The sequence below is a fragment of the Ambystoma mexicanum genome, chromosome 3p (assembly GCF_040938575.1).
Source record: "Ambystoma mexicanum isolate Mex_15411 chromosome 3p, UKY_AmexF1_1, whole genome shotgun sequence".
NCBI lineage: Eukaryota > Metazoa > Chordata > Amphibia > Caudata > Ambystomatidae > Ambystoma > Ambystoma mexicanum.
Genome location: NC_090925.1, coordinates 323214235 through 323231592, shown reverse-complemented (window position 1 = coordinate 323231592; position 17358 = coordinate 323214235). Strand labels below are relative to the sequence as shown.

Below are 17358 nucleotides of genomic sequence, written 5' to 3'. Positions count from 1 at the left end.
TGATCGAAACCACAAATCACAGATGTTCAAATTCTTTTGTTTAGATTCTCTGTGACAAGATCTCATGCAGAGATGTTTTAGTTGCATTTAATGTTCACTGTGCATCTGGGCAACACGCATTATGAGCTACATGTGTTTATTTTATTTTCGTTTTGCATGCTTTTACTTTTTGTATTTATTTTTAGGCTTGTATTTACTCATGTTTATCTGGTTTACGTCATAATGTGTCATAACGTTCTGTTATTTATGTGGATTTTAGTTTTCTACTTTCTACTAGATGCAACTTGCTATCACTGTCTTAAGTTTTAGAAGATGTATGTCTTAGTATAGGTACATGTTTTATACATTTATCTAATGAAATATTTGTAATGGTGCTTGTGCACTAATAACAAATAAATAATAAAATAAAAAAATAAGCTACAATTAATCATGAACTATGTTGTGATCTGTTTGACACAGTAGTGGAACTGTGAAACAACGCATCTACACCAGCTCTGTTACAGCATCATAGGTGCTGATAATATATGGTACTTCACATCCCTGGCGCCAGTAGCACCCATGGCTCTATAACCGAGCTTATCATGGAATTGCATTCAACCTCTCTGGTGGTTGTTTAAAGATTTTTAGATACACTCTGCTACTGGAACTATTGCAAAGATGAAGAACCTGTGGTAAAAAGGGAGTAGCCCGCATATTGTCAGAGAACAGCAGTTACAGCTACCGCACTGTAGGGAATATTTAACCTGTGTACAGTTATTTGGTATCACTGTTAACAATGTTCTAGCTCTCGGTTGTCCTCTCATATCAGAGCCGATACCGCTAGTGATGATTCTCGTTTTTCAGGTGCTTTATCCAACAGTGTCCTGTTTATTCTTGCAGCAAAACTGATAACACTACTGCCTCAGATCAGTAGAGTGTGACGGTTTATATGTGGTTTTGTTCCTGCAGGTAACATTTCTCGGGTGGTCCCAAATGGTCTCTTGGTTTTCTTTTCTTCTTACCCAGTAATGGGTAAAAGCTTGGAGTACTGGAAGGTAAGTGAAAACACATCTTTGAGTTATGGTCACATTGCGATTGGCAAAAGGACATGTGCTCCAACTGCCCTTGTGTTTTGACTTTGTATAGGTGCAGAGAAAGTGGATTTCATCTTCTTTGCTGCTTCTTTTCAGCCAGCCCTGTAAAGACAGCAATGTTCAGAAATCTTATCCAGTGTTGAGAGGCCAAGCATGGGATTAGGGCATGGTTTCCATATCCCATCGAGTCATTTCTAGCCAGTGCCATGTCGGATTCCCTGTGAGCTCCCTGTGAGAAAATCTGTCTGTAGTCTCTTCATTCCTACTTTTTTCATAGTTTTGGCCCGGTTTCTTTTTGCCCAAACTCTTAGGATTACAGTCCTAGCAAGGACAGAGCTGGAGAACTTTACGATATTTGTTTGGCAAAGTATTGTGATGCTGTGCACTTGTGTGACTCACCTTCACTGTATGAATTGATTTCTCTGCCTTGACAGGACTGGAAAGTTGCACAACTTTGTGTGTTTTCCACACCTTTCTAAATGTAAGAACCGTGGCCTGGATCAGCCCAGATGCGCATCCTTTTGCCTCTGCTACAGAGGTTTGATATAAGTCATGAAATGCTGATGCACTTTTACTTGCTTGCAGCCACTGACTTTATGGTCTAGAGTACTTTCGCCTAGATCTCCCATGGCACTAATGCATGATTTGTGATTCACTATCTTTTCAGAGCCTTAAGTCGTGACAGAATATTTTGTAATGTCATCCTACAACCTTTGAATTATTAATTGTGCCAAAGAAACCAGTTCTCCGGCATGGGGTCTGGCATGGATTCACATGAATATTCCCTGTCGTCAGGCTCGGAATCCTCAGTAAAAGAATAACAGTTTCACGTTCACTTACAAAACTGTATTTCTCCCATAAACCAATCACTGTCCTCTGGGTCATACTGCTCCCCAGCCAATGACAGCCCTCTCCATAAGCCCCTCCTCTGGTAGCCATCTTCAGAATTTTACTGCACGCTTCAGTGTTGGGAGTCTTCGAGTTTTGCTCTGCTAGCTACTTAAAGGTTTTTTGTGTTTTTCTTGTGGAAAAAAGTTCTATTTTTGTTCCAAAAGAGCCTGTCTGCTCTTCTCTCCATCTGCCGACATCGGGGATCTGTTTTTGGTGAAGTTCAGCACCCATCAAGGGGAAAGTTTCTAGAAGACCATCTGGCCTACTTCGCGCTCTCTGACAATGACGGATGAGAAGAAAGAAGGAATATCCCTCCAAGTGTGGGCTCCGTAACGTGTTTGTGGATGACAAACACCTACAATCTTTCTACTGCCTGCCTCCGGACCACAAGGTAGAGGATTGCAAGATTTGCTGCAGATACTCCAAGAAGACGACAAAGGACAGGCACAGTAGACATGCAGCGTGGCTGAACGCCAAAGGCCTCTACCTTGTGCCCCAAGGAGGGACATGCTTCACCCAAGGCCGGTCGGTCTGAAAAGGAACAGGCTTTGAAGTCCTGTGAGGGCGCCTCATCTGTGGGGGCCCAAGATAATGCCAAACACCGCAAGTCCGGTTCCTATGGGGTCGCTGCGATAGCGGGTCCCACGGCAGGCTGGGGGCGATCGACATCACCCACTGCCTCCATTGCCAGCCGGCAATTGAGCTCCTCCTCGAAGGGAAATCGTCCAACCGGGTTAAGCTGCGGGAGAAACCCGAGAAGCCACGGACGGGTGAGAAGAAGGCTGCTAAGTTGCCCAAGAAGGCCCAGGCGGCACAAGAAAAGTCTTTGTCGACGATAGAGCTGGTGGTTACTGGTCTTTCAAAAGCTAAAGGGGCTGACCCTGAGAGGGTAATCACCACATCGCTAAAGGTATCCCTCCCTCCAAGACGAGAAGCCGCAGTGGTGACTTTGATAAGGTCTCCTTGCATTCTGGAGAAGGTGACACCACCTCATAACCCGGTTCCAGCCCCTGAGGGTGGAAAAAAGGGGGGGCAAGGAGGCCCCGGATCAGTCCCAGGCTAGGGCTCAAGCCATGGAAATTTGGTCCACGGAGGACGTGGAAAAGGACGACGGCAGAGATGAGGTCGCAGGGCCCAGTGTTCGATCATGCCAGTTCAGCCGAGGGATGTCTCTGGACATCCTATCAACCCTCCACACTTGGGTGTCAGAGATCCAGAATAGGATGCCACAAGGGCCTGTTCCAACGGTCCCCCACACCCCTGATAAACTGCCTATGAGGAAAACAAAGCGCCATCCAATGCCCCCTTTTCAGCCTCCACATTTGCGTCGGGTCCCATCTCCCCCAGCATACCCAGACATAGGTACGGGGACGGATACGGCCACAACGACCAACGACAATAGCGTCGGAGTGGGCAGCGGGTCCCTGCAGCCTAGGGCGTCCCCACCAGAGGAGGTGGGATCATTACATTCTATGATCGCCAAAGCCTCTGCACTGTTCCAGCTCGTGCCCGAGAAGATCAGGAAGGAGAGTTTCCTGTACCAGAGGCGCAAGGCCAAGAGGATGAAAATTATGGCGGTACCCCCTCCTGGACTATGCGTGGGAGGGGGGCATGGCCCTCCTGAAGAACCCTTGCACGGCTTCAGCCAAGAGAGATAAGCTGGGCATAAGTACCGGGCACCTGCAATCCACACCCAAGTGCGAGGTTGCAACCATCACCGAATTTGGTGGTTCCGGCGACTGCGAGGAAGCGGTCATCTAATCCATCCTCGTTGTCTTCCGTCCCTCCGGACAGTGAGGGCAAGAAGTTGGATGCCATGGGGAGGAAGGTAATCTACACCGCAGCGTCCACCATCAAGGCGGCCAACGCACTGGCGATCCTAGCCAGATATGAGGTTGAGCTGTGGTACATGGATGCGATCGCACTCTTCCAGGAGGGAGAGCTAGCGTCAGATCACGCGATCACGCGATTACAGTGGAACTGGACGTTGCCGACACAGGGTTCCCCCAGATGGAGAACAATGCCTGCCTTCGTCGCCAAGGCTGATGAAGGTCACGTATTTCCATCAGGATGTCCAAACGAAGATACTGGACATTTTCGGAAAGGCTGTCGACGAGTCCCTATAGGCCATCAAGGTGGATACGGAGATGGTCCGTGCCAATGGCATACTTCAACGGCACCGCTCTTCCTTTTCGTTCTTCCAGAAGAAAGTCGGGCAGGTTGTCAAAAGGTTTCTCCTCCTTGTATCGTCAGCCGTCCAGATCCACGACCCAGGAAGCCCACTGAGGCCATTCCCAAGCCTACAGAGGAGGAGGAGGTCGACATTGTCGCGAGCAAGGCAGGACGCAGAAGCAAGCCTGAACCGGCTAAGGTGTCGGGCCCCCACATGTGCACCCCAGTGGGAGGCTGGCTTACGAGGTTGGTCAGCGAGTGGGGAAAAGATCACCACTGACAGATGGATGCTGGACGCTTTCACCCAAGGACATACCCTGGAATTTCAGCACAGGTGTCTGCAGATCCCACGTGTGGCCCGTCAGGAGCAGCACGTACCTCAGCTCTTGGAGGAACTACAGACTATGCTGTGAAAAGGGGCGATAGAGCTGGTTCCTCAATGATTTCGGGGCTCCAGAGTCTACTCCAGATACTTCTTGGTGAGAAAGAAGACGAGGGGCTGGAGGCCCATTCTAGACCTGCGGCATCTAAACAAGTAACTAAAGTCTAAAGAATTCAGGGTGGTCAGGTTGCAGCAAATGCTCAGCCAACTAGAAAAGAGGGGATTTATTGATGTCGCTGGACCAGGAGGACGCCTACTTCCATGTCCCCATTCACAGGAAACACTGCAAGTTTCTATGTTTCGTAGTGCAGGGACAGCACTACCAATTCAAGGCCCTACCCTTCGGATTAAAGTCGGCCCCCAGAGTGTTCACGAAGTGCCTGGCACCGGTGGCGGCCCATCTACGTCTACGGGGGATTCACGTATACCCGTATCTCGGCGACTGGCTCATCCGGGCCAGCTCGCTGGGGTTGCCCATCAAGCTGCTGACGGATATGGGGTGCTCCATCAATTATCCAAAGTCCTGCTTGACGCCATCGCAGAATGCGCCATTCTTGGGAGCCAGGCTCGATAAGGTGTCCTGCCTAGGATCGCCCTCGGAAGAGAGGGTAGCAGCCATTCAGGGGAAGGTGCAGTGGCTGTTGCTGATGAATACAGCCACGGTGCGGACCATCTAGTCATTGCTCGGCATGATATCCCGCATCTACCTCATCCTGCTCTGCAGGTTACAGATGCAACCTCTTCAGAAGATCCTGGACACTCGCTGGGTGCAGGTGTCTGGAAACTTCGCACACAATCACTCTGGACGACGAGTTCCGTCGGCCGATAACCTGGTGGAGCATCTGCTCCAACATCGCCCATGGCACTGGGTTTCAGAACCCTCCATTCCAGGAGACGGTCACGATGAACGCTTCGCTGGACGGCTGGGGAGCCCACACCGGACGTCTTCACGCCAGAGGTCTGTGGCTGCTGGAGGAAAAGGATCTCCATATCAACATCCTGGAGCTGCTGGCAGTATTCTGGGCCTTCAAGTCGTTCCTTCCGTCCTTAAGAGCAAGGTAGTGAGGATCTTCACAGACAACATCACCACAATGTTCTACATCAGGAAACAGGGATGCACTCACTCCCCAGCCCTCTCCAAGGAAGCACAGGAACTGTGGCGCTGGCCCGTCGGACAAGAGTCAAGAACACCATTGCGGATTCCCTCAGCAGGGAGTTGCGCTCCTGCCATGAGTGGGAACTTTGGCAGGACCAAGTCGACCACATCTTCACCAAGTGGGGCAGGCCCCAGATTGACCTGTTTGCGACGGTGGTGAATTCCAAATGCCAGATGTTCGCCAGCAGCCGAGGAGCCTGGGGGACGCGTTCCCCTTCCCGTGGGAAGGGATGTCCCTGTAAGCCTTTCCTCCGTTGCCTTCCTATAAGGAGTCATCAACACACTCAGTCAGTGCGGGATGATACTCATCGCCCCTGCGTGGCCGAGGCAGATTTGGTACCCCGACCTTCTCAGCCTGTCAGCGTCGCCACCAGTCAAGCTACCAGCGGTCCCAGATCTTCTCTCCAGAGAAGAAGGCGCAATCCTGCATCATGACCCAGGATCACTCAACCTGAGGGCTTGGCTCCTGCAGTGCTAGAGTTTGGAAGATATGATTTGCCGGCGGACTGCAGGGAGGTCCTCGCCAAGGCGTGGGCATCGTCGACTTTGAAGTGCTACGGTGACAAGTGGAAGCATTTTGCTACGTGGTGCCGGTCGCAAAAGAAGATTCTTCCGTACTTGCTATCTTTGGCCAAGGCCGATCTGGTGCACGCATCTATCAAGGTACATTTGGCAGCAATTTCCTGCTACACCATGTCTCCAGGAAGATCTTCAATTTGGTCTTGTCAAGGAGTCCCTTCAAGTTTTATTTTTTTCTTTGCCACTGGTGAATGCTCCTGCCTCGGTGTGGGAACTAAACATGGTGCTAATGAGGCCCTTGGGGGGGCCCCCTTTGAGCCTATGCATCAGGCCCCTCTCAAGTTCCTCTCGCGGAAAACAGCCTTCCTCGTGGCCATCACCTCTGCCAGGAAAGGAGATGAGATACCGGCCCTTTCCTGACTTTCCACGAATCGTGGGTGGTGCGGCGGACGCACCCCTCCTTCATACCAAAGGTTCCGTCGGAATTCCACCTCAACGAACCTTTAACTGTTTTTCTTCCCGAAACCTTTGTCTCCGGCTGAGAGGGCTTTGCACTCGCTGGATATTGGTCATGCCCTGAAGTTCTACGTGGCACACACAAATGGTTTTCGAAAGACTTCACAGCTGCTTGTGAACTTTAACCTGTGAACCATGGGAAGGCTTTGTCAAGGCTTCCATCTCAAGGTGGCTCTACGGCTGCATCATGCACTGCCATCGGTTGGCAAACCGACCACTGCCCGGCAGCCCGAGAGCCCATTCCACCAGAGCGATCGATGCGACAACGGCATTCCTGGCCAGTGTGACCCTAATGGACATCTGCAGGGCTGCTACGTGGAGGTCCATGCACACCTTCACAAAGTTCTACTCGTCGACAGGGATTCCAGGGAGGTGTCCAGAGTCGGCCAAGCAGTGCTAAGCAACCTGTTCTCTTGAGGGTGAGTCTGTTCCAGAGGTAAGAGTGAATTGCTTCTGTTGAGCCTTGCCACCTCCCGTGGTTGTGTAATGTTGTACTGCTGTGTATTTGTTATTCATGAGCATGTGAATCCATGCCAGACCCCATGCTGTTAAGTACCTTTAACTATTGCTCCCCAGCATGAGTCTGGCATGGATTCACATGTGAAACCTCCCTCCTTCCCCTCTGTGGCTCTTTTTGGTCATACTGCCACTTTACGTGCTTACCAAATCTGAAGATGGCTGCCAGATGGGGGTTTAGGGAGAGGGCTGTCATTGGCTGGGGGCAGTATGACCCAGAGGACAGTGATTGGTTTATGGAAGAAATACAGTTTTGTAAGTGAAACAGTTTTTATTTTACAGAGGATTCCAAGCCTGACGACAGGGAATATTCGTGAGCATTTGAATCCATGCCAGACCCCATGCTGGAGAACAACAGTTAAAGGTTAGTAACTTGTGCCTTGCTGGCCTACACAGGAAGTTGAGTTTTGGAGAGACATCAGAGGGCAGCCACTGAATTCCCACACAAGAAGCTCAATATATGTTACACACACACTGAGGTGCCTAAAACCAGTCACCGCGTATGTGCATTCTTGGTGTCTTTAACACTAATTCCAAGGCCCTAAGCCAACAGGACATAAGACCAGGGGCTTACCACAAAGGGCTACATGGCTCTTCAACCAGAGTTCACCCTGAAGTGTCAATTGAAATGTGTGCTAGGGTTACTCCTGAGGTATCCCATACACATAAGCTCTCCTGGACAAAACACATATCCATTGTTATCGTACAGGCAAAAATCACAGCATCTACTGATGATTGCTAGGATTTCCTTATGCACCGTGTATTATAGCCTATTTACGTTAGTCTAGTCAGAACCCTTTTGGTTTGACAGGAAGATATGGGTTGGCAAGATCAGAACCAAGATTCCCGACACAAACAGTCTCTCTGTAGCGTTACCTTTCTGTAACATTAACAAGAGCAATCGGGTGCATGGCAAAGCTTTTTTGCATTGCATCAGGAAGACTCTCTGGAGACACTCTTGGATCCATTTTCTTTAAGGTAGCCTTTGTGGCTAAATCACATGTTTTGGTTGACTGATGGGGCTGGTAAAATCATGGGGCCAGGAGCTTTCAACCACTACTTGATGTGGAGCCCTGTCAGGAACTCATTGGTTTGCAACCCTTCAAACACATGGGAAGCTTTAGTGCCTGAAAGGTATGTTAAGATGGTCACCACAGTGCCTGTAAGAAAACTTCCAAGATGGCCTCTGGTGGGGGTCAAGATCTGTGAGAGATCAGTAACTGTGCAGTGTTGTGTGTGATTCCAACCTTTAAAACCCTCCTTCATGTGGGGTTGAGTGCTGAGTGTTTTTGCAAATCTGCTGTGACGCTTACTGTGCTTTTGGAGTTCTCGTGCCTGCAGACTCTGCCATTAGACATTAGAAGCCTGCACCTGTGGGAGGAAAAAACAAGAAGACTTCAGTAAGTGGCCAGCAGTATTTCGCAATGTACGTTTTTGCAAGGCACCAAAGAATACGTTTTTATTTCACTAATGCAAGGAAGAGCCAGAAGCCTTCAATACGTTGTCAGCTGGATTTTTGCATTGTACGTTGTGGGAAAGTCATGAGAAGAAACGTTAGTCATTTCAAAGCCGCTTTCGGCGATGTGTTTTCAGAAGGCAGCTATCTACTTTAGTCATTTCATGCTACACATGCTGCATTCAGCTGCGTGTTTCCAAACGGAAGCTATCTCGCAAATTAAATAAGTGTTCCACCGGCGTGGGCGATGCTCCTCAGACGGTTCCCATTACATTGTTTCCAGCCCGTGAGCCTAATAACGGTCTGTCGTTAAGGACATTATTTCTCTCCACTGCCAAGTTTGCGCGGTGGTTGGCTACATTGCTGTTAGGACAGATTTTCTGAAGTCTAACTAAGGGCTTAGCAAAACCATTCGACTGAGGCAGTACAAGACTCCACTCTTAGTATAAGACTGTACAACCTGAGTTCAGGGTAGCATAGACAGAGCAGCCAGGCTTATCAGTACAAATTAAATTGTAATACAGATGGTCCAAAGAGAAACTATGTATGTCAAAATAAAGGATTTATTTAAATAGAACTAGGCCCAGATAAATCTAGGGGTAATTAAGTACTGTCACACATTATATGTAATCACAATTCTAAAACTCAACACTATGCTTGAAGGTGCACAGACCAAAGCATAAACCTTATTTGGAACACCTTACAGTAGTTCTAGGGAAGTCAAACCTTTTCATACACATTCAGTATAGGTCACATCTATTCTTGGGGAGTAAAAACAAATGGTTACTTTCACAATTACATTCAGTAATTCCAGGGCTGTAGACACTACCAGTTGTACCATGACGCTCTGCAACAAATCACATAATCAGTCAACTGGACAGTACATGTTTTGTGAATCGTGAAACACTTATTCTAGGGACAGTAAAAACCTCTAACTACTTTTGTGATAACACACAGTTATACTGGGTGAGTAAAACCTAAGGATGTAATATTGAATTGCATGTGCTTTGGAGATCAGCGAAACACAGATTGAGATCAGCAGTAACTCTTGTAACTTATTTGAGGCTGGCACACAGCTAACTCAAGGTAAATAAACCTCATATACTTTTTCAGTTGCCCAATGAAGTCTAGGTGGGACCTTTCCCAGCAATACAAGTTAAACCTATGTATGACTTATGAGGGACAGTTAGAACCAAAGTCAATGGGTTAGATAGCACAGGGAAAGTAAACCCTAATGTTACACTTTACTGAATAACTCAATTATTCTAGGTAGGCAACAACCTAATACAGACTTATTCTGGACAAGCTAACAGCAAGTCGGGGGAAGCAAGACCCAGTTGGGGGACACTTGTACAATTATCCTAACAGAAATAATCTGGTGAAACCAAAAGGTTAACAGGTTACTTTTGGAAAGAGGCACCACCTAATCACAGGTGAGTAATATACCTTCACATCTACTTTCTGTTAAAATGGCAAAATGTTTTCTAAGGAAAGAAAGCAGTTTTTTTTTAAACGTGTTTTTATTACATTTTATTAACAACAAGTTGGAGAGTCTAGGGGGCTTCTTCCACCAGACATATGCTGAGTCTGTTGTGGTTAAAGCTTTGAAGAAAGAGGCAGCCTGATGGGGAGCACCTGAAAAAAATACATAGTTTTAGGTAGTACTGTCATTTTGATTTCTGTTATCCGACCCCACCATGAGATAGACCACGGGTCCCACTTTTCCAGGACTCTTTTGGTCCTTTCAAGGAGCTGGGGATAGTTTTCTGCATAGAGCTCCTTTATGGTGCTGGTCAGCGTGAGTCTGAGGTACTTGACCCCGCTGGGTGCCACTCTCAGTTGTAGCTCCGCTGCCTTCTTTTGGATCTCCTCTCTGTTTCCTGCTAGTATTAGTATTTCTGACTTTTGTCTGTTGATTTTCAGGCCCGAAATATTGCCATAGATTTCTAATACCTAAAGCAGAAGGGGTAACAAGCTCAGCGGATCACTGAGGGCCACCAGCATATCGTCTCTGTAAACTGAGGTTTTGTGGGCTATCGCTCCCATGTCTATGCCCTTGATGTCTGGGAAGTCTCTGATTCGTGCCAGGAGGGGTTCTAGAAATATTGAGTACAGAAGCAGCGAGAGGGGGCACCCCTGCTTTGTCCCCCTTCCAATCTTGATTGTGTCCGATAGCTCGCCATTCAACGCTATCCGTGCATTTGGTGTATTGTAGTTGGCCCGTATCATCTTGATGAATTCCTCGCCTATGCCCATCTTCTCCAGGGTCCGAAAAAGCATGGTCGATTCTACATGGGCAAAAACTTTTTCTGCGTCCAAGGCCAATAGTATGGCCGGTGTGCGTGTGATCCCAATTTTCTCGATCAGATGGGATATCCTTCTAATGATGTCATGGGTCTGTCTGGTGGGGATAAAGCCTGACTTGTCCTGATGGATCAGCTTCGAGAGGGCCCTTGGTAGCCTGTTGGCTAAGATTTTGGTTTACAGTTTGGCATCCAAATGTATTAATGTGATGGGCCGGTAGGAGCTTGGGAGCTCCAGGTTTTTCCCTTGCTTGTGGAAAGCTAGGATCTTTACCTCATTCATGGACTGCGTTATATTGGCGTTGTCCTTGGACGTGTTAAAGAGCGCTGCCAGGATTGGGGCTAAACTGTCTTTGTATGTTTTGTAGAGGTTTGCTGTATAGCCGTTTGGGCCCGGGGCTTTGTTCATGGGAAGTTCCTGGATTACCTTGACCACCTCCTCTACTGTGATTGGGCGGTTCAGCTGCAGTTTTTCTTCCTCCGTGATTGTTGGGAGCTTGACTCCATCCAGGAAGCGAGATTGTTCCTCTTCCCTGGGGTTGTCTGACGAATACAGCTTTTGGTAGAAATCTTTAAATATTTCCCCCATTTACGTCGTTAACGTCCTTGTTTGCCCATGTGGGTCTTTCTGTGCTTTAACTGTTTGGTTCTGTTTCCTTTTTATCTGTCTGGCCAAAGGTTTGGCCGCCTTATTCACTTTCATAAAGTACCAGTGTTTCAGATGGAGCAGGTTTCTCTCCGCCCACTTGGTGCGGATGGAATCCAATTGCCCCTGTACATGCTGCAGGGCTCTTTTCAGTTTCACCGAGTGATTTCGGGTCATCTCCTCTTGTATCTCTTCTAGCTTGGCTTCCAGCTCGGATTGCCATTGGCGGTTCAGTTTGTCTCTTCTTGCTTTGAGTGCTATTATGTGTCTGCGTGTCACAGCCTTGAAGGCTTCCCAGATGGTAGCCTTGGAGATACCCGGTCTGTTGTTGTTCGCAAAATAGTCTGTGTTCTCTGATCGATTCTCGCATTACTGGGTCTTGTATAATTCCCGCCGGTAGTCTCCAATTCCATAATCCCGACTGACGGCGAGACAGGAGGACTGATAGCCACAGCGGAGCATGGTCAGAGAGCGAGATTGGGCTTGTCTCTGCTTGTTGGAATTTCCCTAAGAGACCTGATGATGCCCATATGTAATCGATTCAGGATTTGGAGTTGTGGATATGTGAGAAATGCGTATAACCCAGGGTCGATCCCCTGACCACACGCCAGGTATCTTCAATTGCCATCCTCTCCATGTTCCTCTTCAGGGCCCTAGACGGCGTGTTCTGTCCCGATGGTTTGGCATTGGAGCGGTCTATTTTGGGGTCCCATGCCATATTAAGGTCTCCGCCTGGCACCGCCTCTGCCTTCGTGAAGTCTTCTAGCTTGTTCAGGCCATCCTTTATGAAACCATCCTGCCCCGTGTTCGGGGCATAGATCCTTGCCAAAGTTAGGGCGTACCCGTCGATGTGAGTGTTCACAAATATGAATCTCCCTTGTTTGTCCGCGAGGACCTCTTGAACTTGCGAGAGAGATTTGTGGAAGGCTATTATAACTGCCCTGAGGAGGGCCCTGAGTCTTGTTAGGCAGAATCCTGTGCAGTTCCCTTGGGGACCACTGCAAATAGATTAAGACTACAGGAGTAACCAGTAAACCCAATTGGTAGCAGTCTGCACCACCCAGATTTACCTGGTAGCTGTGGCTCAGCAGTCAGACTTCCCTCAAGAAGAGTAGGGCAGTATATAGAGTATACACAATAGGGCTAAAAACACAATAGAGCAAACAAACACTGACCAGAGCTTTGTATCAAAAGTATATAGTTATTTATTTAAAACACACTTTAGGCAATAGACTAGCACTCTCAATCAAAAGTAAGTTAAAACACAGTCAGGTAAAGTATAAACACCTTCCTAGGTAACTATCAGACAAGTCAGGGTTAAAGCACCACTATTTGTTAAGACAGATGTGAGCACGTAACCTAGATGGCACTCCATAAGTTCATTTTAAAGGGAGAGAAAAGGCAGAGCATAAAATCAAACTGTTCCCAACACTTTTAGAAGTTCAGAGCAAGGGAATAAAGGCAGTATACACTGTAGAGCCAAAGTTCATAGGCCAGGCCCACTTTAAGTGGAGCAAAGCGAAATGTGCCCAAGATCACACAGTTTAAGTTGCACTAAAAGTCTTTGCAGAATGTTCAAAAGAGGTTGGGGTGATTCAAAAGGAAAGTTAGAAGGTCTGGAGCCAACCCAGTTGGAAAGCCAAGGATTTAAGGGTCACCTTTAGCAATCCGTGGAAAGGGAGGCCAGGCAGAACACAGTACCTTAAAGAGAGAGGAAGCTCCAGCGGTGGCAGTTGTTCCTGGCAGTGGTTGATGTTCGTGGTTCCGACCAGGGGAAGAGAAGATCTCGTCGAGGAGGAAACTTGGAGTCGATGCACTGCACAGGGATGAAACCAGCCACGGAGTTCTCCGGTTAAAAGGTGCGTTCCTTTTATTCGCGGTCAAAGTGGTGAAGTTTGGCTATCCGGCCGCCGGGGTGCTTGGCACGGGTGATTCGACCAAGAGACGTCTTTGGAAGCGAAAAGGGCGAACTGGTTGATCCTACCAGCTCAAAGGAAGAAGACTCTCCAGCAGAAGATCTTCTCTTGTCGTTGGGAAAGTGGTGAGTTTGTTGCAGCAGGGCTTCACCGATGGTGTCGTTGTTGCAGATGGCTCAGCTTCTTCCCTCTTCGGATTCTTAGGTCCTGTGGCGACTTCTGACTTTCCAGTCCAAAAGGACCTGCTTTTATGCAGAAAAACCCCCGTTCATCAGCCTAGCTGTCAATCACACATGCTAACTGGTGAGCAGGGCGGCTCACCACTGGGCCAATCAGAGTAGAGTGAGACTTGGGTTGCTAAGGCAACGCAGTCCAGGGTGCCAATTTCCCCCTCCATCCCTCCTGTGGAACCCAGACAGCGTGGCACCATTTGGAGAGCTTCTGTGTAGAAGAGAGACGGACACAAATGCCATTTTGGAACCGAGTTCTGGCAAAAAGAACCCAACCGTGGATTTAATATTAAATAAATAAACCGGCGGTATCTTTAACATTGCACCAAAAAGTGGTGCGTTTAAAATCAATGGGAAAATCCCATAGATAATATTCCGGTGGAATATTTTGCGTGGTAACCACTGCCACCAGCCAGAAAGTCGGCATGGAGGAGTGGACAGTGCATTCTTGAAAACAGACCCAGGGGCAATCGAATTACCCCTGCCAGTACTTCCACAATGTGGTGGTTTGTGCTGGTTCTGTTCACAATTTTAGACTAGTAAAGCCAATGGTGACTTTACATGCCCTGGGAGACAGTAGTCAGTCCCAGGGTATGGAGTCTATGTTTGGGGGTCACTATGACACCCCTGTGTTACTGCACTGAGGGTGCTGTGTAACACACATAGTAAAACAGATGATACCCTATGGAGTAAAAAGGCTACCCATAGCCCATGAACACATACAAAGTCAAAGGTACATCTCAAATCATGCCTAAGAGTGGGAGAAAAAGAGTCTCACTCTTAGCAGGAGAAAAAAACAAACCCCAAAAATCCAGCAAAGCTGCTGGGGGACTCACTAGGTTTGGGAAATTAGCCTTATACGAGAATTCTCCCTAACAACCACATCCTGGTTTATCATTTGTGAACACTTCTTCCTTTCTTGTGAATCCTATCCCACACTCTTTTTGGTATTTAGTTGTAAGAATTGGCAATAGTTATTTTTAGTCTAGGCCCTTTTATTTTGACAAGACGCCCCAAAGACTGCCTTATGTTGATTTAATGGTCGTAGCTTGCTCCCATGTTAGATTTAGGTTTAGAATAGGCATTTTTCCACTCTATCTATACAGTTTAATAAACACCCTTGAACTGTGATCACTTGTCTGTCTATTCTTGATACCATGCCTTCCTTGCAGCACCAAGACGGGTCCACTTGTCGAAAACACTCTCAAAGCTTTAGGAGAAGCTTTATAAAGCTGTTTCATATGTTCTGGCCCCCAAGAAAGCCTCTGCTTTATCTGAGGACTATTCTTCTGCCTCTACTGCCCTTTATGAAGCCCTGCACAGGACACAATCCCTCCTACAAAGCCCTTTCCCCTCCTGATCCTTCAGACTCGTTTGAATGGAATAAGGACACATTTGAGGCTTGTATGAATAAAATGGCATGGCATTCAGTAATTTCTCGGGTCACTTATTTGATGTTTTGAAAAGGTATAGGGTTGTTGATCCCTGTCCTGTCCCTCCTAAATTACAGAGGCTCCACTCCCCAGGTGCTCAATTCTCATCTGTGGTTGAATCCCATCTGGACCCCCAGGTGGATGTGTTTCTAGATGGCCCTGATCAAGACATTTATTATTCCCTTGACTCTGGCTAAGACAACCAGGGTCCTACTTATCAGGACCCCGATTGGGACCCTGTAGAGGACCAGGGCACATGGCCTACCACTCCCCCTCATGACGCTGACCCAGTGAACATTTTTCTGGACTTTCTTCCTACTGCTCAGACCAGAGATTCACCTATTGACGACCAGATGATATTCAATAACCTTCTAAAGAAGGCTGCTGACCATTTTCAAATTACCACACAAGAAGCCGTCCCTGATTCAGACTTTGTGGAAAATATCTTTAAAAAAAAACCCCAGTCAGCCAAGCTATCCCTTTGTTGAACTCAATCAAAAACCGTCTGGCCCCTTAATTGCTCACACCATAGCTCACACGTGCAGTTAATCCCTGTGTGGATAAAATGTTCCACCTGGCTCCATCAAACCTGCTGTACATCAAGGACCATGCCATCTCCGACTTCCGAGTTGTCACTACAATACGGAAGAGGGCTGGGTACCCCTATCTTCATCAGAATCACCTCACGACAAGGACTTCAAGAAACTGTAGGCCCTTGGCAAGCTCTTTGCCACCTCTGACGCCTTCTCCACCAGAATAGCCAATATTACCATGCTCCTATCGAGTTATGGTGATGTTCAGTCGGGTCTTTTCCAAGAGGGCCTCCAGGAAGTCCCAGAATCCACTTGCACACGCCTTTTGGCCGTTGTTGCAGAAGGATGGCAAGTCACCCAGAATATTCTTAAAAATACCTTGGATTCTGCCGATACTACGGGACATGTCCTTGCCCAGGGGACCCTCCTCAAACACCATGCCTGGCTAAAAATGCAAACTTTAAACCGTAGACCCAAACCTCCATGATCAGCAAGTCGGTGGAGGAAGACCACCTTTTTGGGAAAGCAGTTCTTGAGGCTCTGGAGACCGCCAAGAAAGAGCATGAGTCTTTAAAAACACTCAATCAAATCTCAGCCAAGCCCTTCGTCCAGTGGGGCAATTTCAACACCCCTGTCATGGGCAGTCCTTTTCCTGCTCTTCCCATGGACAATATGGATCGGCATGCTCTAATTGAGCCTCGGGACGGGGCTCCCCCTGTGGTTTCCAGTCCCCTCAACAAAAAGGATTTTGTCAGGGGAAACGCAGAGGCAGAAACTCTGCTTCCGGAGGCTCCCCAGCCTCCGCCTCCAAGGGAATGGGCGGTATAGGTCACCTCACACACTTTCCCGGTCGGGGGATGTCTAACATATTCTACCCACTTGTGGCAGGAAGGATCCCATTAGATCAGTCGGTACTCATGACAGTCGCCCACGGGTACTGCATCAAATTCCTCCATCCTCCACGCTAACATCCATCCGGGAGCAGACGGCTGTCATCAGCCCTGTTTTAGATCTGCGTCCTTCAAACAAGTATGTCATACCTCAGAAATTCAGGATGACCGCTCTTCAGGAAGTAATCCTGTTGCTGCAGCAGGGGGATTACATGGCCACATTGGACATGAAATATGCATACTTTGATATTTCAGTGTTGCCAGCGCACAGAAAGTACCTCTGATTCAAGATAGAGGACATTCCCCATCAGCTCAAGGTTCCCCCTTTGACATTGCCTCAGCCCCAAGGGTGTTTACAAAGGTACTAGCGGTAGCGGTGGCTCACCTGCGCAGGCATTCCATCCCCAACTACCCTTACCTCGATGACTGGCTATTAACCGGAGACTCTTGCGGAACATGCCTGGGGAAAAACTGTCATGATGCCTACCCCCGAGGACCCAGACCAAGTCCAGCAACCCCGGAAGCAGGCATCTAGTTACCCCAAGCAAGCCCAACATCCCCAGCTAGGGGCTATTTGGGTGCAGTCCTGGCGCCTATGGCGCCAGGCTCATATGGAGAGTCAGTCCTAGAGCCATAGGCGCCAGGCTCATAGATTAAAACTTACCTGATGCAGACCATGCTGCAAACTTACCTGATGCAGACAATGCTGCAAGAGCTCCAAGCCAA

At 48.1% G+C, this 17358-nt stretch overlaps 1 protein-coding gene across 7 annotated transcripts in view; it reads left to right on the top strand.

Moving 5' to 3' along the window:
• Positions 1-17358, top strand: part of RTEL1 (regulator of telomere elongation helicase 1) — a 1752068-nt gene that overhangs the window by 1087784 nt on the left and 646926 nt on the right. For all 7 annotated transcript variants that reach the window (XM_069650890.1, XM_069650893.1, XM_069650896.1 and 4 more), the window contains one exon: positions 949-1034. In XM_069650890.1, coding sequence (XP_069506991.1) covers positions 949-1034 — 86 coding nt within the window. The remainder of the gene's footprint in view (positions 1-948; positions 1035-17358) is intronic.